Raw genomic sequence first — 25,812 nt, 5'->3', positions numbered from 1 at the left:
TTTGTTAATAACTACAAAGGGTTGAGGCAGGAGAGGATTTGAACTTTAGAAGGTGAAGCTAAAGAACGGGGGTGGGAAATGTGTGGCCCACCATATGTTGTTGGCCTGCAGCTCCCATCAGCCCTAACCAGCATCGCCAACTGTGATGGATAATGGGATTTGCAGTCCAACAACATCAGAAGGACCACATGTTCCCCATCCCTGCTACAGAAAGAAGCAGAATATCTTATAATGGGAAAGCAATTCCACTAATTCCATATGCACTGGTGCAGCTATTACAGATGTCTATGGAAATACAGACTTCATGTAATTTAAACTTTTTCCTGTAAACTCAAATTAAAACAAAAAAAAAGTTATTTAGACATTAAGGAGACTCAGAGGAAGAATTCTTCCAAGTAAAATAAGAGAGAGGCAACACATAGTCACAAATAGTAGTCAATTAACTTTATATATCAAATATATATTATGTACTCACATGTACTATATCATCCAAACTGTTAAAAATGTACTTCCGGGCCTCTTTAGATTTCATCCCTGTCTCTCCTTCGTGTTCTTCCAGTGTCTTCAGAAATGTAAAGAAAGAAAAAAGGTTTATACATTATTCTCAATAGTAGAAAAAAACATTCTGCAAAAAAAAGCAATGGCAACCTACAGTAAGCCATTTGCTGTTGTAAAGATGTGGCTATTTCCAAAAATAGAGGATGCTATTTTTAAAGGATGTTTTCTACGAAACTAGTTTGGTTCATGAGAACATAAAAGGCTCAACTAGGAACTGTTTAGATGTGGAATAGTATATAAATGCTGTAAATAATTAAAAAATAAATTAGTCATACAGTCAGTATCTCTCTTGGAACACTCAGGGCTCAGACCACTGCATTTGAATGAAGCCAGATTCATGCTGCATTTCCACCCTGAGTTCATATAGGCAAATGAACTCTCAGCTTCAGCTCTGTTCCCAGAAAATAGGAATAATAATGACGGTCCTAGAAGGATTGCTCTGAAAAGTGATCAAAAGAATGGCTGAAACACTCTGCATATTGAGTGTACTATACTACTAGTACTATTTTATCATCATCAAGTAATATTACTTCAGTTAGTAATATATTTATGTCAATACAAAACAGGAAACTTGCTACATTCTGGATACTAGGCAGCCAATAGTGGAGAACTGGGTTTCATTTCTGAATCTCGCTTCCCTTGGTATAACTTAGCTCTGTCGCAATACAAAGGAGCCAAATACTGCACCCCCACAGTTTCCCACATTCCTGATCTGGTCAGAGCAGAATAGTAGATAAATAGATATATAAAAACTGGAGGTGCAGGAAAAGTGTCAGTGTAAGGTACTTCTCAGAAGCTGGTCAGACCAAACAAGTCAAATGTTATTAAAAGGAAGCCAGACAAACTGAAGTGTGGAATTAGGCCAAGCAGGATCTCTCAGAGCTGCCTAAAAACATCCAGATTGTGAATAGAATGAGCTGTAAGTAAAACCTTGGATGGAACTGCTCCAGCTTCTGGTACATTAAATTGCTACAAACCATGGAGTGGACTTTTGAATATTGCAATGTATATCTTATACCAGCATTAATCATGTATTTATTTAGGAATATTATGTACCACTTCCGTTTTTTAAATCCTGAAGCAGTTTACAACAAATTATAAAACAATACGCCATTATAAGAGCATAGCAACATTATGTTTATTACGTTAATTCTGTACTGCTATTTTCCTTGGAAGGTGAGTATTGATTAGCTATCTCTTTCCCTTTGTTCCTAGGGTTGATCCAAACACTCTACAGCAAACATTTTTGAAGTAAAAGTGGGATTTTGGAAGGGGCCAAATATTTCCTGAAATAACTCCTCCCAACAAAACTTATATTTTCCTGGCAATTTGCTGCTGTTAGAAACTCTGATCAGCAGATGCCTTAGCTCCACTTTGAAAAATAGCTCTTGCTCTAAATAATAGTGACATCAGCACACATCAGAGTTGGCTATGTGATACATAAATATTTAATTTATATCTCGCTTTTTCCTCCAAGGAGCCCAAGGCAATGTACATGGTTCTTCTCCTCTCCATTTTATCCTCAAAACCACCCTGTGAAGTAGGTTAGGCTCAGAGTCAGCAACTGGCCCAAAGTCACCCAGTTAGCTTCATGGCTTAATCCCAGTCCAACACTCTAACCACTACACTGCACTACATACCACAGGGCAAATGAGCAAGGGATTTTTTGTACCAACGTAAGGGCACTGAAGCTACAGCCAATCGGTACTGTGAAAACGTCCAATTGAGTGCTGCCTGTATCTGGATCCAAGCTGGGGGGCGGGGGGGGGGGGACTGCCCATTTTCTGAAGCAATCTCTCAGTCAAAACACCAAAACACACTTTTTCAAACCATCACCGAGAAAAGGACATTTCACAGACAGAAATATTGTTTACAAAATATGCCCCATTTCAACTCAGCAGTATTCCTTCCTTAAGGCATAGAGCTAGAGAAAGTGAGCATTGATCAGCTATCCATGGAACACAGGAACTCTCTGCCCTCTTGAGGACTCTTATTACCTTTAATCTCCAACCAGAATATGGTGCATCCGTTTCTTTACAGAAAAATCGTGTGGTCTTCGTTCCGATGTTCAACAACTGCTCTGCAGGCAATCCTTGTGTTTGCGAGATGTAACGAATCTGGACAGATAAAAGGAACATGGCTTAATGTTCACTAATATATTATAGATTTATCATTTATAGAGGCCAAGCCAGAATTCTATTATGCTTAATGTAAATTGTTCTCTATCACAACTGCTCAGGAACTTTTCGACAAAGGATGATTAAGTCAGGATCATCTTCAGGTATTTTGAAGGGATATTTGGTTATTGAATCAATGAGAGTTTCGTTCACTTCCACCAGTTGAAACAGACCTAACATTTAGACTGGTTTCATATATCACAGTAAGCCACAGTGGGTTGTGAGCCATGTTAGTGTCAGCATGGCTTACTGTGACGTCTGAGCCCGGAGCGGTGATTCAATGTGGGTTGTTTTTCACAAACAAGCCACCCTGAGAAACCACGACTTGTAGTAGGGTGGTTGAGAATAGCTTGTTCTCAAGGGTGGTTTGAACCAGGCACCAAGAGCGGCAAAAAAGCCCATGCTGCACTTCATCATCTTGCCAGTGCCACCTCCAGCCTCCCTTATCACTGACTGCTCCTCAACTGGTGCCCAAATGGAACTTTGGAATGACTGTCACTCACTCGCCACCTTTTTTTTTCAGTGCCTCAGAAGTGCACAAATGGGGTAATTTTTTTTTTAAATCCCCCAGTCTTTTGCCAGTGCTTAAGAATGCAGATTCGGCTATCAGATAAGTATAGCTTTTTCCATTTCCTCGTATGTTTCAGCTGTCAAAAGGGAGCTCCAAAGTGGAGTAGGTAACATACAAGGAAACTGACACGGTGAGACTGCATATAGTCTGATTTGCCCACCGTTGCAAAGCACCAAGGGAAAAATAATGGCAAGAGAAAGGAGGAAACCGTTTGTGCAATTCAGAAGAAGAAGAAAAAGAAATGCAAATGAAGTAAGTGCACCAAAGGGGGGATGGACAGACGGACAACAATATTTCACACTTGGTAATGTAACCCTTTTGCTATTAAGTGTTGAACTGACAGCTGTCAGTGTTCTTCTCCCTTTCAAAACTTCCCCGAATCTCCAGCAAATCCAGAAAGTCAAGTTACTGGCTTCCCACCACATTTCCATGGCTCCTTTTCAGAGCAGTTACTGCTGTTGCATAAATTTTCCCTCCGTTTACTTCCCAGCCTCAAAGTTTGCACAAATTTCCCCTCCAATTACTTTCCAGATTTGTGCAAATTCAGAGGATGGGAAGTGAAAGGAGGGTAAATTTGAGGAAATTTAGAGGGAGCAGGCTGGAGAATTGAGGGAGACTGAGGGGGAATCAAGCCATGGCAAACCGCCAAGCTGGCAATCATCTGTCGGGGGTAACATGGGTTGGTGAGTGAACAGCAAACCCACCATGGCTTATCCACAGCATGGCTCATCGTTATGTGCAAACTGGGCCTTAGACTTATAGCCTGATCAACTATGTTGACTTCCTGTCAATCTAAGTAACTCTGAGCAGGCATGTTTGGTAACATTTGAATGTCCAGTTCTGATTAGCAATTTTTCAGGCAAAGATCTTATTCTTTTGAATAAAAATGGTGCTTATTTCACAGCTTAAAAAAGCAAGTAACGAATCTGATCAGCATATAGGGCCACAACCAAAATACAGAATAGCTTCTATAGTTGCCCTATTTAAGTTGCACTACTTTAGAACATCAAAATAGTTATTTGCACAATAAATTCACATTAATTTAATGTACATGAATAAGTGCACACACTTATTCTCCAAGTTATATTCTGAAACTATTTGTGTAAAGTTTATAAAATCTTCATATATGGCCATATTGATCAACCAACTGCCTGTTATTTGACCATGGTCAAATATTGTTAAATATTCCATTAAGCCAAGAATGCCACTGCATAGGTGGCATCTTACCATTTTAATTTCATTATGTTGTCATTTCTCAGGAAGAAGAGGAATAAAGCCCCCTCCCCAATGACTGCAGCAGTTAGGGCAAACCTAGGAGCATAGCAAAGCTTCTTCTATTATCTTCAATAATTGCAGGCACTTCTGAACAAGAATATAAACAGTCATCAATGCCAACAGTCATGGTCTAGCATCACCTGACTCCATCCTGTTTACTGGAGGAACCAGGGAGTAGTAAATTCACTGTCTGTTTCTGAGCTCTGTAACGGTCCTGTGAAGGAATGGACTCTGTCCATACAAAATGTCCATTATAGGAAGAAATTAAGATTGCACTTTACTTATTGCTAAACCCAAACACATGACATTACTAATGCTGACTTCAAAGGGAGTTAATACAACCTTTAATATGGTATCTTTAATTGATGGTACGCAGTCACTTCGTACATTCATATGATGGATCCCCCCCGCAGCCCCCCTCCCGATCCGGAGCAGATTTGCAGCATGTACAACGGGGTGCAAGGAAGAGAAGAGGACAGGCAAGAGCTGGATCCCACCCAAAGTATCTCAAATCACCAGTTAATCTTTTCTACTACCTGATCATATTCGAGGGCTCCTGGATACAGTGGCCATCCAAGGAATAGTTCGGCAATCACACAGCCCAGTGACCACATATCTATGGCTTCACAAAATGGCAAACCCAATATGATTTCTGGTGCTCTGCAAATAGAAAAGGAATGGTTACTCAATATACTACATAGAACAATAACCTGATTTAAAACTGACAAGTAAAAAGTGTTATGCATATCATTTTTAAAAAGTCAAGATACTTTAGTTTTCTTTTCCTGGTAACCTGTCTTTTTCATTAAGTCCTCCTCTTCACTTAGTATGCAGACCACGCTAGTTATGTGCAAATGAATCTGCAAATTAGGTGTTATCCTGACATGTCATACATTACAACTTGCAGCATTTAGTGTCTAGGTCATGCCTTATTTATGCTATGTTTAATGTGTGTGTGCGCGCACACACACACACACACGTTCTTCACTTACTCTACAGTAAGTCTACGCAAGGTTTCTTTTATACCTGAGTGTGTGAATCTGCATTATACTTATTGACTTGTCACACAGAATCATTTGCAGACACAGGCAGCTGAAGGCAACTCAACAATAAGTGTTTAGTAGCATTCTAAAGATAGGTCAAAACTAATTGGAAAACGAAAGTAAAATTTAAGAAACCATCATGGACACCACAAGGTTAGTCCACAAATATTTATTCTGATTTACAGCTTGCCATATTCAGCCTTTGTTGGCCATTTTTTCTAATTGTGACAGTATTACTTCTTTATTAAGAATTACTATAAAATCTATATATCCCCACAATAAGCATTTTGCATGAATAAAACTCAAATTATTTAATTCACAGGAATCTTTCACCATCTCAGCTCAAATCTATGACTCTGTAGTACTGTTACAAGATATGTACAACACATGGAAATAAACAATATATTTTACAATAGTTGAATGCCATAGAAGGAACTATAACCTCTTAATTAAATCACTCAAATATCAGACAGATTCCATATCACATACCCCAGCAGAGCTACAGTGTAGTTCCACCAATTACTGAATCACATCACAAACGTCCTACTGATTTAAAGCACTTTAAAACTGCAAATACTTTAAAATGTGTATAGTGTTAGCCCTCACAACCATCCTGTGAAGTAGGCCATTAATATTCCCTCTTTTAAAAAAATAGAGAATGCAGGTGGAGACCTCAATCTCCTTCCCAAAGCCACAATATCCATGATAGAGAGACTGAATTTAGGTCTACCCGATTCAAACCTACTTCTATTCACTTTATTACAATCAAACAAATTCATGCTAATTCATCCATAAAGGTCAGAGAGACTATGAATTTCATTTCTGCTCACATGGGAGGGGAAACACCGCTCAAGGCAATTCCTCCCTGAAAGGTGGCCCACGAGCATTGGGGACCTTACAGATCAGTGTTTCGGAGTGCACAGGACCCGTACATCGAGTGGGAAAAATAGCAACCCCCTTCCACTCATGCCATGGTGTCTTTGATCTAAACATGCATATATTTTCCAACATAAAATACCCATTACCTATATGATGCCTTTTCCTAGTAAACTGTAGAGCAGAATATAAAATCAACTAATAAGTTGAGATAGGAAAGGAACGTGTCTAGTGTGATCAGAACAGTTAATGCAAGCTGTAAGAAAACTGCAGCATTGTTCCCACGAATCAACAAATTCTGACTCTGTAGTATTAACAAAAAAGTTCCTGAACAGAAAGAGAATGAACCAAAGAAAGAAACTGTTTTTCATTACTCTGTATCCGAGCAGCTATTACTAATATTGTAAAATGAAATAAAATTGTATTTTCATAATGGTCTGGCTGACAATGCAGTGGAGTGTCATAAAAATAAAAACGATCCTTCAAACAGCTTAAAGTCAGGAAGAAAGCCAAACAGCTGTTAACTCAGAAAACCTCAAAAGTCTCATGACATCTAGTAAAATAACTCTCTTTAAACTCTATATATTTAAACCTATGATTCATCTCCTAAAATGGCATAACAATCATGCTGAAGAAGATTCCCATGAAATGCCAAAAATGGTAGTAGTAAAATCTCTTTATTGTGGTATTTTTTTCATGTTAAATTTAAATCGTTCAAATATTTCTGAAATGATGAAATGACTATTTTTAGCAGACATTTCACTGAGGCACCACTTTGGGAAAGTAAAAAAATAACAATCCACTTCTGAGGGCCACATTAGAAATATCTCATATCATCATTCCAGAAGCTGCTCTATGTTCTCATACTCAAAACTCTGCAGAGACTTCACACTGACCAACTAAAGCAAGTTAACTAGATTTCACAATGATTACAAATTCTAGCAGCCATCAAATCCCTTTGTTTTAAAGCAGGAGTCGCCAACCTTTGGGGGCACATTTTTGGGCACATTTGGGACTTTGAGAAAGTGCTGTGGACACCACCACAAAATAGCTCGATGGAGGATGTGGTTAGTCACATAATGGCTGCCATGGGGTACTGGCTAGTCAAAAGTGAGCTAAAGAGGGGCACTGGAGAAAAATAGTGAGGCTAGAAGCTGGGAGGGAGGGGAAAACAGCAGGGCAAAGGGGTAAAGAAAGAGCAAGGCTAGTGGCTATGAGGGGGAGAAACAGTGAGCTAAAGAGGTGGGGGGAAATAGCAAGGCAGAGTGGTAGAGGGGATAGGAAGAGCACGCTAGAGGCTAGGAAGAAAGAGAAAGAAGACTGCCCTATCATTTTCCAAGGTTTTAATTAAAACAATTCTTTTGAAGGAGGCGGGGGGAGAGCTTTTAGGGTACCGATGGAGGTCCCCACAGGCACTGTTTTAAAGGATCAAGAATGGAAGACACCACTGCTCGTTCCAATTGAAATACTAATACTTAAGACAAAAGCCCTATTCAGTTGTTTAAAAAGGGGTTCAAATCAACACGTGAGGAGAGGGAGCACACCAGCCCTGCCCCTCTCCCTCCAGCGACTGTCTGAAGAGAAGAGCCTCCTCTATCCGTAGGGGCTCTCCAAGCAATTGAGAAGCCTGATTTTCTACCTCTCGTCTTCAGATAGTCACCCTCCACAAGTAAAGGATGCCAAATGCAACAAGGGGGAGGAGTGGGCCAGGACAAGAGTGCTCCCTCCCCTCACATGTTGATTTTAACCCCTTTTTTGAACAACTGAATAGGGCTAGAGACATAGCCACATTACACAGCATTTTTATGGAATTACCTTCTGTTGTAGAAGGGCTGAGGGATTGTCTCAGCCATTGTGCTTTGCTTTGAAGAGCATCAGAAAGCCTCCAAAGCATAAGGCAACCGAAAGGATCATCTCTCTCCTCCCTTCATGCACCAAGCTCAAATGGAGGGTTGAGACTTGTCTTTCTTATATTGCCCTTCTGAAGCACTTGGAACACTTCAGAAGCTCAATGTAACTGTGGGTATGACAGGGCCCCTCCAGAGCTCTGAGCTTCACTTCTGAAGCACCGTACACATTCTAGAAGTGCACTGTGACTACAGAAATTATTCTCACACGGCCAGCTGAAAAAGGAGGAAGGCTAGGCCTTGGTTATCTCACATTGCACTTCTGAGGCTCTTTGATTATCTCAAACGTGCACTGCCCCTGTGAGGATGATTCCCACCCACCGAATCGCTGGATGCAAGTTTGAAAGGACGTCCACAGCTCTTCCATGTTGCATTGTACTTCTGAGGTGCTGTCAGTGCCTCAGAAGTGCAATCTGATAAGAGATGAGGTCTCCTCTGCCTGAGCTTGGATCAAGGAATTGTCCCTGAATTCATGCTTCACCTCTGAGCCATAAATGCCCACGTGCAGCACAAGCTCAGAGACATGACAAGACCATGTTCTCTTGGGTATGATCACGGTCCTGGCAACCACACATTTTGGTTGACTACCAAGGTCAGCCAAACCCCGCAGACCCATATTTGCATCTACTGCCTGTCTCTCAAGTTATGTCAGGACACATTCAGTACTTTACCAACAGGTTAGGAATTCATTTCCCTAACAGATCCAGATCTAATCCAGAATTCAAACCCCTCTCTTAGTTTGTACCGGAAGATCCTATGCTTCCATGTAATTTACACAGTGAGATAATATCTTTACATGACACAATGTCCAAAAAAAAAAAAGATAATTTGTTAATCATAATGTAAATCAACACATATCTCTCATTTCAGTCATTTGTCATGCTTTGCCCACAGGTGTCACAAATTAGCAGCCATGGAAGTTGAATGGCATGTAGCAAGAGGGCAGAACCACAGGTGGATGAGCAACTGAACTGAAGTGCCCCCCTCTCATCACTGCAGCTGCTACTTATTTGGATCTATCCCCCTTCCAGAAACAACTGAAAATCTTTGATGAATCACAGCTAATATGATAGATTCTTTAATAGTGGTTAATATGTCAGGATGAGGTTACATTCATACAAGTCAGCCAACCAGATTTCACATTGGGGCCTAGCTCCAGGCAGTATACATTAATCTCCTTTATACCCAGGCTGCCACTCTTCTTTGCAAGCTTACAGGGGTGCCTGGGATCCACACAGAACCTTTCTCAAAGGGCATCTAAATTCCTTACTAATTCAAGTGACATTCCAACCTACCTCTTCTGTATTATATTCAAGTGTAATATAATACTGAATTTTTAATTTTTATTGCTTTATTTTTATAAGCTGTTGTATGCTGCCTTGTGTCCACTTTGGAGAGAAAGAGGGGGGATATATATTTTTATGATAACTATTGGCTTGGATTCTAAGAGGCAAAAAGAAAACAAGCTAGCAGAAAGACTTTACTGCCCCCCCAAACCTTTGTGCACCCTAAAACTCCTCCTTGGAGGGCTGAAAGACCCTGCTGTGTGGGATGGGGCACAGGAGCTGTAATGGGAGGAGGAAATTGCCCCAAATTAAACAGAGGTAATTTAGCAGAGCAAAGCACCATCCTCACAAGGCAATTTGGTCTGATTTTAGGCAAAGACAACTCCTACTTCCAGTTGTAGCCCCCATGCCCATGCCATGCTGCTCAGGGCATTTTTCTGACCCTCCAGAGAAGTTCTACAGTATGCACAGTGGAAAGTAAGGGATGGGAAAGTACCCCTCTATTCTTTCTTCTACTCTATTAAGTTCTTAGGATCCAAGCCATAATAACTAAGTAATATGATTTGAACATCTGTCAAGGATTTACTGATGACAAGAGTTACAACCACCAAGGGCAAATAAAAAACTATACAAACAAAAATAAAAATTCACTGATGAAAGTTTAAATTCAGACATACATCAAGAAGAAACACAAAACAGATTTTTTTAGCAAACACTTAATATAGAAGTTAAACCCTAAAGTTCAGGGCTCAATACCTGCAATGCCATCTTATGCTTGTCTACGCAGAAATAAATCACACTGTTTTCAGTGGAGTTGATTCCCTTGTAATTGCATTTAAACTGAAGCCCTCAATTTCAAGAAAAAGATTTAACTATCACTCTTGGGAAACTAATTTCCAGGTTTATATAACTTATTAGAGTATGTCTATAAAAAGCTGCCAAACACTGACAAATATCTGACATTTTATATCACATAAAACCCATCCACTATCCAGACCCCATATCTCAAATAATATTCCTAAAACATAAAAGAGGCCTTCCAAAAGAAAGCAAATAGTTAAAAATCTTAATAAAATTAGCAAATGTTGCCAAGGATGCTGACTCAGAGATGGTGACAAGAAAGAATATTTAAAGCAAGAAAGGGAAAAAGTAACAGGTAAGGATTATGTCAATATTTCCAGGAACAAAGCAAAGCCTGGCGGGCTTATCCTTCCAGGCTAAGCTTTACAGCCAAAATGGCCAAGGATTAACAGTCACATTCAGGGGTCCACATTTTTACTCCCTATGGTGAGCAATCGGCATAACAAGACCCAGTCTTCCTTCCAAGTTGAGGCTGCAGAGCAGTGGAGTTTATTATTTCAGCTGCATAGGGACCCTTATCCCCTCCCTCAAAGATTGGGAGGACAGCTAGAAGCAACTGATGCATTTCTCAATTGCTCCCATGCCTCAAAGCATATATAACCAAACACTTTGTAGTATGCTCCCAGATTCTAGTTTCTATTTACTTTCAAACCAATATGATTCAGTTGTTCAAACTGTCAGTTAGCATGTTCATCCTGGGAATTACAAGAATGGGAATTGCAAAAATGGATTTATATTGGGCTTTTATCTTGGCGATTTAAATGGCATTTATTTAAAACAATTCCACCCTGCAGAACTGCAACAGATAACTGTTACAATTATGAGAACAAACCACAAAGAGCCTTGGGCTCTTGCACTCCTCTCTCTCTTCTCCTCCTCCAGCATAGTCATGAGGAGGAATTTGAAAGCTCTCACTTGTTTGGTTTTTTGCTTAACCACACAGTTTGTCATGTCAACTGAACCAACAAACTGTTAATTTCATGCATTTCATTTTATTTCATTTGCTACATTTCTATACCACCCAATAGCCAAAGCTCTCTGGGCAATTTACAAAGATTAAAAACCTTAAAAATACAATATTGTACATAATATAAAAACAGTTTACATACAAACATATAAACAGACAGCAGACATACATACACACAACAATTTTAACAACAATAAGAAAGCCCATTAACATATTAAAAACTTTATCATATGCTGCCAAATGCCTGAGGGAAGAGAAAGGTCTTAACCTGGCATTGAAAAGAATGTTGGTGCCAGGTGGGCCTAGCTGTGGAATTCATTCCAGAATTGAGGAGCCGCCACCAAGAAGGCCCTCTCCCTTGTTGCTACCTTCCAAGCCTCCCTTGGAGGAGGCACCTGGAAGAGAATCTTAGACTATGAGCATAGTGTATAGGTAAGTTCATGTCCAAAGAAGCACTCAGTTGGATACTGCAGTCCCAAGCCATGTAAAGTTTTATAAGTCAAAACCAGCACCTTGAATCGGGTTCAGAAATATATGAGCAGTTCAGAATTGGTATTGTATGTTCAGACCTTCTTGTCCATGTTATCAATTTGGCCGTCACATTTTGCACAAGCTGCAGCTTCTGAACCGTTTTCAGAGGCAGAACCACATAGAGCACATTGCAGTAATCGAACTTGGAGTTTATCAGGTGACTGAAGCCACGTTATCCCTGTCCAGATAGGGGTGAAGCAGGGCTACCAACCAAAGGTGGTAGAAGGCACTCAGTGCCACTGAGGCCACCTCATATATAAAATAAACACGCTGCATAATATAAACTGCGGAGAGAGGTGTTTCTCTGGAAACAAGTTAACTCCCCACCATAATCAACATTAGCATGACATCTGAATACAGCCACTGAGAACAATCCATGCAATAACGCTGTTATTTCAACAGGAGAAATGAAGAACACACCTAATGATGCAATCTCACAGCCTTATCCAAAAATAAATCCTATTAAACTAAATGGGTCCTGAGAAATGTTCAGCTTCCGTAGGATTTTGCCCAGAATGTTCAGTCAATTATTTTGATAACATCCACATCTGAAGGAACATCTGCTATACTTGTAGTAATAAAAAGTTGAAAGTAGCTGTATTAAAATACAGAATTTCATCTAAGACTGTCTACAGCACTGCTTCTTATCACATTTCATTTTATTCTGTTTTGCACCTTATTGTTTCCCATTTGTCCCTCTTGGCTCTTGTACTGTTTGCTCATTTTAACCTTCAAAAGATGAGGAGAGAAATAAAGATGAGAAACAGAGGACAGGCTCTCTACTGCTGTGGAGAGAATGGCAAACACTATATGTCAGTAGCAATGTTGGATTCCTATATCTGTACCATGAGAAATTTTCAGTGCCTGGTTTGTGTGAAGGTATTTGTCAGCAGAAGTAAGTTGCTACTGCATCTGCCTACCCTCTCCATTGCTTGCTTACTTCCTAGGTATGGAAGACAACCCCACACAGGCTAGGCAATATTGGTGCAGTGTTTTAACCTAGAAGGATCCTGCCACTTCACATAACAGCCTGCGGTGCCTCCTCACAAACAAATCTATACACGGTTAATAATTTCAGCCTGCTGCTTCAAGCACGAAGTGGAAAGACACAACATTCCTGGTTTTGTCAGCAAAATCACTGTATACCATCTAAACATATGGAGCTGCCTTAAACTGCATCAGGCTACTAGTTCATCTAGCCCAATGCTACCTATCCCAACTGACAGAAGATCTCATGCAAAGGTTTTTCTCAGCCATGCTACAAGCGGCCCTTTTAACTGGAAGTGCTGGAAACATTTGCATGCAAAGCATGTGTACTTCCATTGAGCTATGATCACTCCAAATACAGACCACATTCCAAATATATAATGCAAACCAAGCCAAATCACCACTAAAAACAGGCAATAGTTTTGACAATTTAGTTTGTTATATGCAATGATGCTGGCAATACATATATTCATTGTATTAGATACATTAAAATGATGTTTACATGTTTGAATGTAATTTTTACAAGCAATGATTTTGCCCACAGGACTACTGTATTTTCCTAGGAAAGGCTCTCCACTTAGCTGGATTAACACACTATTGATAGCTGGATTCTACTGCTATGAGATACTGTCAAGTCATCATTTCGAGAACAACCCTGTCAAGCTGTTTTCTCTATTACATGTCTATTAGAATAGCATATCATGAAATTGCTCTGCAAATGCAGTTTAAAACCTGCTCCAACGAATATTCAAGAGACACATGACTCAAGTCTGGCTAATTAAATGAAATCCAAATGTTCATCAACAATTCTAAAGGGCATAATACAGAACTACAGAGTCCATGACCACAAACCAGTGAACATTAAGCATGCTTAAGCCTCCACAAAATCAATGACACCTTACATCCCACAGACTTAAAGTAATGATGAGAAGAGGATGAGCAAAATCTGCCTTTCTCAATTTGAAACAGGCCGTTCTTTTGGTGCCTTTGGGAAGAGGAACTGGGAAAAGCTCAGTTTTTTCTGAGAATTTTCGAAAGCTTGGAAAGTTCCAGTCCGGAGGAACTCCTCCACTACTCTCCCCTATCTTGACAGCTAGCTTGAATCACAACTACATTTCCCACACTTTCCCAAAATTACCAAAAGAACAGAAAGATGGCTGGCTAAAGTTGAAGGCTCTTCCTAAATCTCCAACTCTCTGAAATGAAGGCTTTTGAGCTTGCTTGGAGCATCCATTGCTGATGGGAACTTTGGGATCCATTCACTTGGTTTGTTCCTGCTGAGCATAATGTCCAGAGACCACTGAATTGTTTAGGAGCTAAACAATCCAGCGGTTAACCCACAGTTTGTTGTTTAGCCCCTAAACAACCCAGCAATCTGGCTTTGGACGTCATGCTCAGCAGGAACTGATTGAGGGTTGCTGAGCCAATCATGAATTGCAGAATAAAGTAGATGAGGCAGATGTGCTGTAGGCACATTGTATGACCAATGGGTTGTCATTATGTGCAAACAGCCCCATTATGTTGGACCAGCAGGAATTTAAAAAAAACAAACCCAGTTCTCAGAGTTCATATCAGTAGTGCTCAAATGTTTGAGCCATCATATCAAATGCAATGGTTTTCTCCCTTGAATTACAAGTTTCCGTAGCCATAGGTTTCCATAAAGACTTGTGTGAATGAGTGAAATTCTGGCTATCTCTCAAAAAAGACCTAAATAAAATGGCTGGACAAGTTAGTCATATGGGGTAGTGCAGGTTTAATGCTGGTTTCCTGCAAACCTTGGCTTGGAGATTGGGACCCAGCCTCCTCCCTCCTGTACCTTCCTTTGTTAGCCATAATCATGATTTAGAACCCACCCCAAACTCTGATTTCAGATCCTGGTTAGATGAGAAGCTTACTTAACTGTATTGTAATCTTAGACCACGCTTGTCATTACCCTCCCAAAGTTTCTAGCCTTCAAAGTATTTTACTTGCTTTCTATGCACAAAAGGGGCTGGTGGAGGACCGACAGAGTAGTCTATCCCTTCTTTACCAGACCCTCTTATGAATAAAAAGCAGGCAAGTAAAACATTTTGAAGGCTAGAAACACAGCAGGCTAGCAAAGAAGGCAAGGAGTGCTTCCTGCCTCTTCCACCACTATGCTTGGTCTCTCTGCTAATGACTCGCGCACGTGTAGCACAGAAGCAGAGGCTCGTGGTGAAGGCATGGATCATTCTGTCCTTTCACCAGCCCGCCACACTTCTAGATACAAAAGAGGCAAAGCCATGTCCTGCATGCAAGCCAAGTGGCCTGGTAGGTATATATTGATTTGAACCTCTGCCTCCTGTGCATCCAGCACAGAATCATAGCTGGCTGTTCTGTCTTCATAACTATATACCGAGCATCACATTTTGGTTACTCAGCAAGCAGCTTCTCTGGCCTACAAGGAAAGAGTAGTTGCTCCTGGAGCAAGAAAGGTTCTACACTGCAGCTGACAGCTAGTACAAGAATGAGATATGGAATACAGCAACAGTGGCTTCTCTTCAACATGGTTCAATAATTGTCCTGGGGCCTGGTATAAAGGAATATGCTCCCTTCAAACAGAGAACTTCAATATAAGTATCCGTTACTATGCATGAACTGTATCCAAGCCATTTTGGATATCTATAAACTGGATAACACCTACCAAGTTATATTTCTGTTAAAAACAAATTTGCGTTGCAAGCTAAACCTGTATTTAAAAATACTAATTGCAATGTTTTGTTTTCTTTTGAGTATGCCTCACTGTAAGCCCCTAAAAAAATGAAAGGGGGAGGGAGAGAAGCATTAAAATAAACTAAAATAGACTGCATGGCAAGCAAACCTGTTCAAGGCTCAACTTCTTACTGAAGGAATCACAGAACAGACTATGCCTTAAAGTATTTATATACTGCATTTCAACAAAAAGTTCTCAAAGCAGTTTACATAGTACATCTTTGAATACTCTATCAGCATAGGCAGACTTCCACATGTAGACTTTCAACTAGAACAATGAAACAGACTCCCTCACCCTATTCCTGCTCAGGTTCCGCCTCTCTTGGCTTCACAGTGGTAAGGAAAGAGCAAAACCTCCTTGGAAGCACTGGCCTATCAGATCAAATCTGGGAGTGGAACAGATAATAATGTCCAGTTCAAGAGGTCAGAGCTGCTTCTGCCACACTCCTTCCCACACACAGCTGGCTTGATAGCTTGCTTACTTGCGGAGTAGCTACTTTTACACTTGGTCCAAGAATAAGCATCACAGTTAACACATAGCTGCAGAATGTAGTGCTCAAAACCCACTTCCAATATAAAAGTGATTTTCCCAGAGTATCAGCATTCACTTGACATAAGACTGAAATCAATAACCTGCTTACTCTGAAGTAGCCCCCTTTGTTCACATAGACTGAACTGAGTTATGCTCTGCATGTCAAGTTTCTAACCATCATGGCTGCAGTACTGTAATGCCAGGTGTTTTATTACTGTATCAGTTTTATATATATATAATGGCTGTACGCTGCCCTGGGAGGGCCCCTGCCCCTGAAAGGCAGCCTACAGACATTATAAATAATTAAATAAATAAATACTTCACACCAAGTCTGCAAAAGATTCACGTGTTCTCCTAAGAAAAGGACTTATTGGCCGTTTATGGCTCTGACCTTCCACATTTTCTCATGTGATCTTCCCATATTTCTCACCCCAACAGCCGAACTACCATTGCCCCAAACCCTTACATTCTGCAAGCATTCAGTCATATTCAGAAAAATATGGAAATTCATTATTTTCAAAGCTTCTATAAAATATATTTTATTAATTTACACAATTAACGTAAGACCAAAGATGCAAGTTACTTGGCACAATTTCAAATTTAGCAAAAAGGGAGAACAAAGTATGCAAATCAAATTTCAAGTTCAATTGTCTAATTTATGTACATTATTTTCAGTTACATTTTGACAAATTTGGAACCTCTTAAATATCTGTTTAGCTCTCCAATTTTAAGTCAGCTTTGCTCATACCCGCCCTCTGTCTACACTTGGAATTACAACAGCTTTACTCATAGGAGTCCATGGGAAGGTTCATGGGGTTGAGATAGTTACCTTTCCCCCAGATAAGCCATAATCCCCAGTTTTCATTAAATTACAAAAAACCAAAAACAAATCAAGTTTCTAGGCCTTGAAGAACCCAATATATAAGACAAAACGTGCAGGAACTATTTGCCCATTGTTTTTGAGAGAAACGATCCTGTCCCTGCCTTTCAGTGCTTTTAGCCAATGAATGAAGTCATAGAGCACTGATAAACATTTACAAAAGCCAAGCTAGCCAATTAGGCAAAAAGTATATAGTGACCAGTGGTGTAGTGGAGGCAGGGCTTGCAGGGATGCAGCCCCAGTAATTTTTCATTAGCAGGGACTCTGATGTCATCTGCCACCCACCTCAGAATTCCCTGTTCCTTCTGAGCTTAGCTGCGATCCTCACTGTAGCTATGGGGGGAAGTAATTTTCCAAGCCACAGTATATTGTTCCATGTTGGAATGTAAAGTATTTGGGATGACTTGGTCTGGAATGGGAAATTAAGACCTATTCGCTTTACCAAAGATGGGCTCCTGGTGGAGATGAAAACTCCTACAACTGGTTTGTTGATATGGATCAACACAGCAGCCTGAAATTTTTGGACTGCTCTCAGAGAATGTCGCAATGAGCTCCTGCACGTCCAAATTTATCACTGAACACTGTGCGCGCGTGTGGGGGGGGCGGCTCAATCCAGCTGGGTGTGTGGACGTTTCTGTTGGAGGGGGAGGGGGGAGATATAATGAAGGAGCATAGGGAAGGCTAATGGGTAATGTTGGGGCACTAAGGGAGTGTGCAAGGGGGCTGTTTAAATGAGAAGGGATCTGTCCATGAGGGCTGAATTGAGAGGGTGAAGCTTCCATAGAGTATCATATTTTGAAAACCCAAAATATTTGTGTGTGAGTAAGTGGGTGAAAAAGATTTTTCCACCACTGCATTTTTTTCTCAGACGTCCAACTGAAATACCACTGCCTTACTCTCAGCTACACTGTTTTTGGATCCCAGTTGAAGGCTGCAGATCTTACAAGGTTGTACAATCTTAGAAGGGGGCGTGGCTGTGAGGGGGCATGGCTGTGACTGTCACAAAGGGACCCTGCACTTCTGAATTTGCCACTACACTACTGATAGTGACACAACCAGTGTCTGGAGAAGGAACTTCCTGGTTTATTTTTAAGGCCTGGTAATGAAGCAATTACTGCACCATAGCAAACAATTCAGAAATGCAAGATTTAAGTGTAGCTGTGATTGGATAGTAGTGCGTCTACCCAAAAAGAAAAAGGTAGCAGCAAAGCCAGAAGTTCATGATCTTTCTAACTTGAATCTTATTTCATGCCAAAACATGTTATTTTTTCTGATTTAGCAAACTTAAAAAATACCCTTCCAATGCCAATGCAGATCATTATTATGTCCATGATTATTATATCCGTATTGCAGAGGATGGGGTTGTGGCTGAGAAACTATGGATTACACCTGTACTGCAAAGTAGCCCAATGCTGTTGCACCCATTTTGCTGAGGAGGTAGAGTTCTAGTAGTATATGAGAACCTTGCACTATAGCCCAGTGTTATCCAGTTCCCTAATATGTAGGATTTTTTTTCCAAAGGAAAATGTAGTGGGGATGGGTTTCAGCCACAAGTGAAAAAGACAATTGTCTGGACAGCAGGTTTACCCAATCAGAAATAACATATCAGGAGACCTAGTGTACAAGTTTCTCAAAGGTCCAGGCCCTGCCATTTCTCTGTCAACAGATCTACCAGAAACTGTAAACTTGTTCTCAGATTCTAGTTATATATGCATATACAACCCACCCACCCCCAGAAAAATTCCAGCAGATATAGGCTATACTGTGCAGTGTCCTGCTGCCTTAAGTGCATTTGAGTGTCCTACACTTGCCAGCTAGTCTCTGCATAATTCTCTAAATTGGTTTTCTCTAGCAGCATAGCACTTTCTAAAAGATCATTTGTCTTTTCAGTACACCAATCAGTTCCAAATTACAATACTTTGTTATGAATGTCTCTAATCATTTTCTCTTTGAAAGTATCACTCAACTCACCAACAAAGCAACCAAAATCAAACCCATCCTACTCACCACACCTCCAAAAACACATACTTTACAACACTGAAATACGATCGGATAATCGAATGGACCCATGGCACCACCTTAGAATATCTTGTGGCGACAGTCAAACATAAAGTCAAACAGCTGGACTGCTGCCTCCCACACCACAGGGCCATCTGACACCAACTGCCCTGCGGGAAGGATTCCAGGAGGGAGGGAGGGAGGCACAGAAAACACAAGGGCCCACTCATTCTCCAGCTGGGCTGCTTTTGTTTCACTTTATTTTAAATGTGTGGCATTTATTCATTGCATTTTTAGCCAGAAATCAGAATACAAATATCATACTAATTATTCCCTTGGGTATCAGCAGGCTTTGACATCCCTTTACCATATATTCTGGTCACTTCCCTACAGAAGGGAACTTTATAAAATGACAGTCTCAGGCTCATTCCAGACTAAGATAGAGATGCATATCTCAGAGACAGAGACATATATATGTCCAGAACTGTTAAATCTACAAAAGTTTGTTTAGGACTGAATACAATGATCAGACCGTTGACTGGCCAAATACTGGTTAAACTTTTTAGAAAAGTAATTAGAGCACAAATTGAGAACAGGTATTTGAGATTATCCATAGATTGATGCAATCAAAATATTCCCAGGTCTGTAATGCTACCTCTTTCCCAGAAGTAGGAGGACTTTTTGCCATGCAAAAAGTGGTAAAAATGTCATAAGAGGGAGTCCTGGACACTTTGCATAATGCTGTGGTCACTGGGTATTGCACCAGGTTCTCTTCAGCAATATAAAGAAACTACTGGATCTCTTGCATCAGAATTTTATTTATTTATTTTATACACAAACCCCACATGGTCATACAAAGGTAGACCAAAAAACCTGACATAGCAGAGGAGACTGGTGTCTGAACAGCAAACAACACTTGTTGCGCTATAGTGAATTTCCCTGAAGAAGGACCTGCATCTGGTCCAAAATGCATTGGAACCTTTTTTATTTCGTTGCATACAGAGGTAGAGGCAGGAAGAGATTATTAAGGATACGTAACCCTGAATGTAGAAGATTTGCATTATGGTCAGATATACCAATGTATCAGGGGCACAGGTTAAGTAGACACCAACAGAGTGGAGTGCATGCATGCCCCAATGTCAATACCATAATCAAGTTATAGTTGAGAAACCATAAAGACAGCCAGAGTTTATTTACTGAATACACACAGGCATATACTTGCTGAAGTATTTTCCAGTATGCAATTCGTGGTTAAAAAAAACTCCTGTATTTCAAAACATATACCTCTCTTGAAGTGAAGGACTGTGACTCAAAACTAAACTTTTAAAAGGAGAAGCCCCTCCCACAAGGGCCCTTATAAACTGGCAATTCCAAACTCATATTAATAACCACCAGTGATCCATAAGAAGTCCACCTAGGCCAGTACTGTGTTTAGGGCTGGACAGATCAGTCTATTTTCAGTCTATGCCAATTTCTCATGTGTACACTCATAGGTCTGCATGCAAATGAGTATTTAAATAGTATTTTAATACATTTTCTCACAAAATACACATTTCTATCTGAAAATATGCATTTTGGAATATTTTGTGAGCCAAGAACTACATGTCATTCAGAAAAGTCTGAAATCTGAAAGATAATTACATTCTGATCTGCAAAGTAGTCCAAGAGGTGTGGTCCGAGTCAGTTCACCTCAGAATTAGCAAAAATCATACCTTAATTTGGTTTCCAATGTGGAACAAGACAAAAGCTCCTAAAATAAGTGCTGCATATGAGCAGCAACAGAGTATTTAAAAAGAAAAGATTTTAACATGATTCAAGCCACAAATAGCCTTTGCTCAGGTGTATATCTGGATGGTGCAGGTCTGTATTAAGAGAAGTAAAACTTGTGTATATGGAGGCTCCACTGGGCTGTTATGGTTGATGGTTACTGATTGGTCTTACCCCTCATAAAATTTGCCTATTCCCTTTTAAAGCCAACTAAACTAGTGGCCCTCACATCTTGCAGCAGCGAGACCCACAAACTAATTTCATGTTGTGTGATGAAGTACTCTCTTTCAACTTATATAAACCTAAAGCGAATCAACTTCAGAGTGGAGTTTTAATACTATGAAAATAGGTAATTCTATATAGATATAGATATTCCTCCTCCGTCCACATTTTCTCCACACATTCACACAATTTCATAAACCTCTATAACGTTTCCCCTTAGTCATCTTTTCTCTAGACTAAAATCCACAGTACAATTTTATCTTTCGTTATAAGAATGGTACAAATCACTTGAACATTTTTGTTCCTCCTTTTTCTACTTTTCTGAGCGATCCTATTCTAACTCTTCAAAGGCCATTTACAATTCCACAAGCCTGAATAATATTGCTATCTTCCAGCATTCACCTCTCACTCTGGATCACTAATGAATATTAAACAGCACTGGTCTCAACATGATTCCTTCTCCCCAGTTGTTACCTGGTACCCTGTACTTCCCCCTTCATGGATCACTGCCTTGTTGTGGCGAAGGGGCTTGCGTAACTCAATGAAGCCATAAGCTATGCCGTGCAGGGCCACCCAAGACGGACAGGTCATGGCAGAGAGTTCTGACAAAATGTGGTCCACTGGAGAAGGAAATGGCAACCCACTCCAGTATTCTTGCCAAGAAAACCCCATGGAACGTATCACAAGGCTAAAAGAGATGACGCCGGAAGATGAGCTCCTCAGGTTGGAAGGTGTCCAATATGCTACTGGGGAAGAGCAGAGGGTATTTCCAAGTAGCGCCAGAAAGAGTGAAGCGGCTGGGCCAAAGCCAAAAGGACACTCAGCTGTGGATGTGTCTGGTGGTGAAAAGAAAATCCGATGCTGTAAAGAACAATATTGTTTAGGAACCTGGAATGTCAGATCAATGAATCAAGGTAAGCTGGAGGTGGTCAAACATGAGATGGCAAGATTGAACATCGACATCTTGGGAATCAGCGAACTAAAATGGACAGGCATGGGCGAATTTAATTCAGGTGACTATCATATCTACTATTGTGGGCAAGAATCCCTTAGAAGAAATGGAGTAGCACTCATAGTCAACAAAAGGGTGGGAAAAGCAGTACTGGGGTACAATCTTAAAAATGATAGAATGATCTCAGTACGAATCCAAGGCAAACCATTCAACATCACAGTAATTCAAGTCTATGCCCCAACCACTGAGGCCGAAGAAGCTGAGGTTGATCGGTTCTATGAAGACCTACAACACCTTCTAGAACTAACACCACAAAAAGATGTCCTCTTCATCATAGGGGATTGGAATGCTAAAGTAGGAAGTCAAGAAATCACCGGGATAACAGGCAGGCATGGCCTTGGTGTACAAAATGAAGCAGGACAAAAGCTAATAGAGTTTTGCCAAGAGAACATGCTGATCATAGCAAACACTCTTTTCCAACAGCACAAGAGGCGACTCTACACATGGACATCACCAGATGGTCAATATCGAAATCAGATTGATTATGTCCTTTGCAGCCAAAGATGGAGAAGCTCTATACAGTCAGTAAAAACAAGACCTGGAGCTGACTGTGGCTCAGATCATGAGCTGCTTCTTGCAAAATTTCGGCTTAAATTGAAGAACGTCGGGAAAACCACTAAACCGTTCAGGTATGACCTAAATCATATCCCTGATGAATATACAGTGGAGGTGAGGAATAGATTTCAGGGATTAGACCTGATAGACAGAGTGTCTGAGGAACTATGGACGGAGGTCCGTAACACTGTTCAGGAGGCAGCAACGAAATCCATCCCAAAGAAAAAGAAATGCAAGAAAGCAAAGTGGCTATCTGATGAGGCTTTACAAGTAGCTCACGAAAGAAGGGAAGCGAAAAGCAAGGAGGAAAGGGGAAGATATACCCAACTGAATGCAGAGTTCCAGAGAATAGCAAGGAGAGACAAGAAGGCCTTCTTAAATGAACAATGCAAAGAAATCGAGGAAAACAACAGAATGGGAAAGACTAGAGATCTCTTCAAGAAAATTTGAGATCTCAAGGGAACGTTTTGTGCCAAGACGGGCATGATAAAGGACAAAGAAGGCAGGGACCCAACAGAAGCAGATGAGATTAAGAAGAGGTGGCAAGAATACACAGAAGAACTATACAGGAAAGATCTGAATGTCCCTGATAGCCATGATAGTGCGGTCACTGAACTTGAGCCGGACATCCTAGAGAGTGAAGTCAAGTGGGCCTTAGGAAGCATTAGTAACAACAAAGCTAGCGGAGATGACAGGATTCCAGCCGAGCTATTTAAAATCCTAAAAGATGATGCTGTTAAAGTGCTGCATTCAATATGCCAACAAATCTGGAACACTCAACAGTGGCCACAAGACTGGAAAAGGTCAGTTTACATTCCAATTCCAAAGAAGGGCAACGCCAAAGAGTGTTCAAACTACCGCACAATTGCGCTCATTTCACATGCCAGCAAGGTGATGCTCAAAATCCTACAAGCTAGGCTTCAGCAGTATGCGAACCGAGAACTACCGGAAGTACAAGCTGGGTTTCGAAGAGGCAGAGGAACTAGAGATCAAATCGCCAACATTCGCTGCATCATGGAGAAAGCAAGAGAATTCCAGAAAAACGCCTATTTCTGCTTCATTGACTACGCTAAAGCCTTTGATTGTGTGGATCACAACAAACTGTGGCAAATTCTTAAAGAGATGGGGGTACCAGACCACCTTACCTGTCTCCTGAGAAACCTGTACGAGGGTCAAGAAGCAACAGTAAGAACCAGACATGGAACAACCGAGTGGTTCAAAATTGGGAAAGGAGTACGACAAGGCTGCATATTGTCACCCTGCTTATTTAACTTATATGCAGAGTACATCATGAGAAATGCCGGGTTGGATGAATCAGAGGTCGGAATTAAGATTGCTGGGAGAATTATCAACAACCTCCGATATGCAGACGATACCACCCTAATGGCAGAAAGCGAAGAGGATCTCAAGAGCCTCTTGTTGAGGGTGAAAGAGGAGAGTGCAAAAGCTGGTTTGAAACTCAACATTAAAAAAACTAAGATCATGGCATCTGGCCCCATCACTTCCTGGCATATAGAAGGGGAAGAAATGGAAGCAGTGACAGATTTTACTTTCTTGGGCTCCAAAATCACCGCAGATGGTGACTGTAGCCATGAAATTAAAAGACGCTTGCTCCTTGGGAGGAAAGCTATGGCCAACCTAGACAGCATAGTAAGAAGCAGAGACATCACCTTGCCGACAAAGGTCCGTCTAATCAAAGCTATGGTTTTCCCAGTAGTAATGTATGGCTGTGAGAGCTGGACTATAAGGAAGGCTGAGCGCCGAAGAATTGATGCTTTCGAACTGTGGTGCTGGAGAAGACTCTTACGAGTCCCCTGGACTGCAAGGAGGTCAAATCAGTCCATCCTAAAGGAAATCAACCCTGACTGCTCATTGGAAGGACAGATAATGAAGCTGAAGCTCCAATATTTTGGCCACCTAATGCGAAGAGAAAACTCCCTGGAAAAGACCCTGATGCTGGGAAAGACTGAAGGCAAAAGGAGAAGGGGACGGCAGAGGATGAGATGGCTAGATAGCATCACGGATGCAATGAATATGAACTTGAGCACGCTCCGGGAGAGAGCGCAGGACAGGAAGGCCTGGCGTGCTATGGTCCATGGGGTCACGAAGAGTCGGACACGAATGAACGACTGAACAACAACAACAACAACCCTGTACTTCATGTTAAATTAACCAGTTACTGCAGGCTTCAAAGAATTACACAAAAGTTACTAACAAACATGCTTATTCAACAGCAGCGCTGGGAGCGTATGTGTGTTTATGTGTTGGGAAAGCCATTTTCATCCTATGTACAAAACCTGACTTTTTATCAATATTTTGGAGCTCCATTTTCAGAATGCTGGACTGGTCCCACCTATAGCACTTTGCCAACTGCCTTGCCAAGCTTTATTGAGAAATAGATTAGCACTGAAGCAGCTTATTTTTCCTCTCCCTCTACTTTGGCTTCCCCCACTGGCTTTAAAGGGCCATGGACCTGGTTCACATGGCATGTCAGCTCATCAAGGGTTAGTAAAGTTACCCTTGAGGAGTTGCAGCACCTGCCAGCCACCATTATGAATATGCAACCCCCCACTAGGGGTTGTCCTGTCATGCAAACCCAGACGCTGGGGTTACTTGAGGGTTTAACAACCGTCACATAACCCTACAACAGACCATGGCTTATGCAAGAGTTGTTTAACCCTCAACTAACCCCTGCCAGACAGGTTGGCACAACACAAGAACCCCTGGTCAGGGGTTGTATATTCATAATGATGGCCAGCATGCACTGCAGCTCCCAAGGGTAAATTAACCCTCGATGGGCTGTCATTTTGTGCAAACTGGCCCATTGTCTCTTTAAAGCCAAACTAAGAAAGTGCATTTAGCTGCCATACCTGAGATAGTATATCAGATAGAAAGGGTAGGATAGCCTGTGATGGGGAAAAGGGAAGGGAAATTGAATCCTACATATCCCCACAAGCCTCCACCAATGATTCCTACTTCAGTTCCCTACTGCTCATGAGTAATGGAATGTTCTTTCAATCCATGAATGTTCACTATTTACTAACTATGAGACATATTACACTAGTTAGGCACAGTAC

At 41.0% G+C, this 25,812-nt stretch overlaps 1 protein-coding gene across 2 annotated transcripts in view; it reads right to left on the bottom strand.

Moving 5' to 3' along the window:
* The window catches only part of HIPK3 (homeodomain interacting protein kinase 3), a 79,580-nt gene that overhangs the window by 22,148 nt on the left and 31,620 nt on the right, over nucleotides 1-25,812 (bottom strand). For both annotated transcript variants that reach the window (XM_084853416.1, XM_084853426.1), the window contains exons 3-5: nucleotides 5,118-5,241; nucleotides 2,556-2,675; nucleotides 476-562 (exon numbers count right to left, since the gene is read on the bottom strand). In XM_084853416.1, the coding sequence (XP_084709542.1) occupies nucleotides 476-562; nucleotides 2,556-2,675; nucleotides 5,118-5,241 (331 nt within the window). The remainder of the gene's footprint in view (nucleotides 1-475; nucleotides 563-2,555; nucleotides 2,676-5,117; nucleotides 5,242-25,812) is intronic.

This window comes from Heloderma suspectum, chromosome 1, assembly GCF_057233095.1.
Source record: "Heloderma suspectum isolate Gila_16-S chromosome 1, 16-S_ref, whole genome shotgun sequence".
Taxonomy (NCBI): Eukaryota; Metazoa; Chordata; class Lepidosauria; order Squamata; family Helodermatidae; genus Heloderma; species Heloderma suspectum.
Note: the sequence above shows the minus strand (reverse complement) of the source record. Positions and strands in the feature narration are given on the sequence as shown.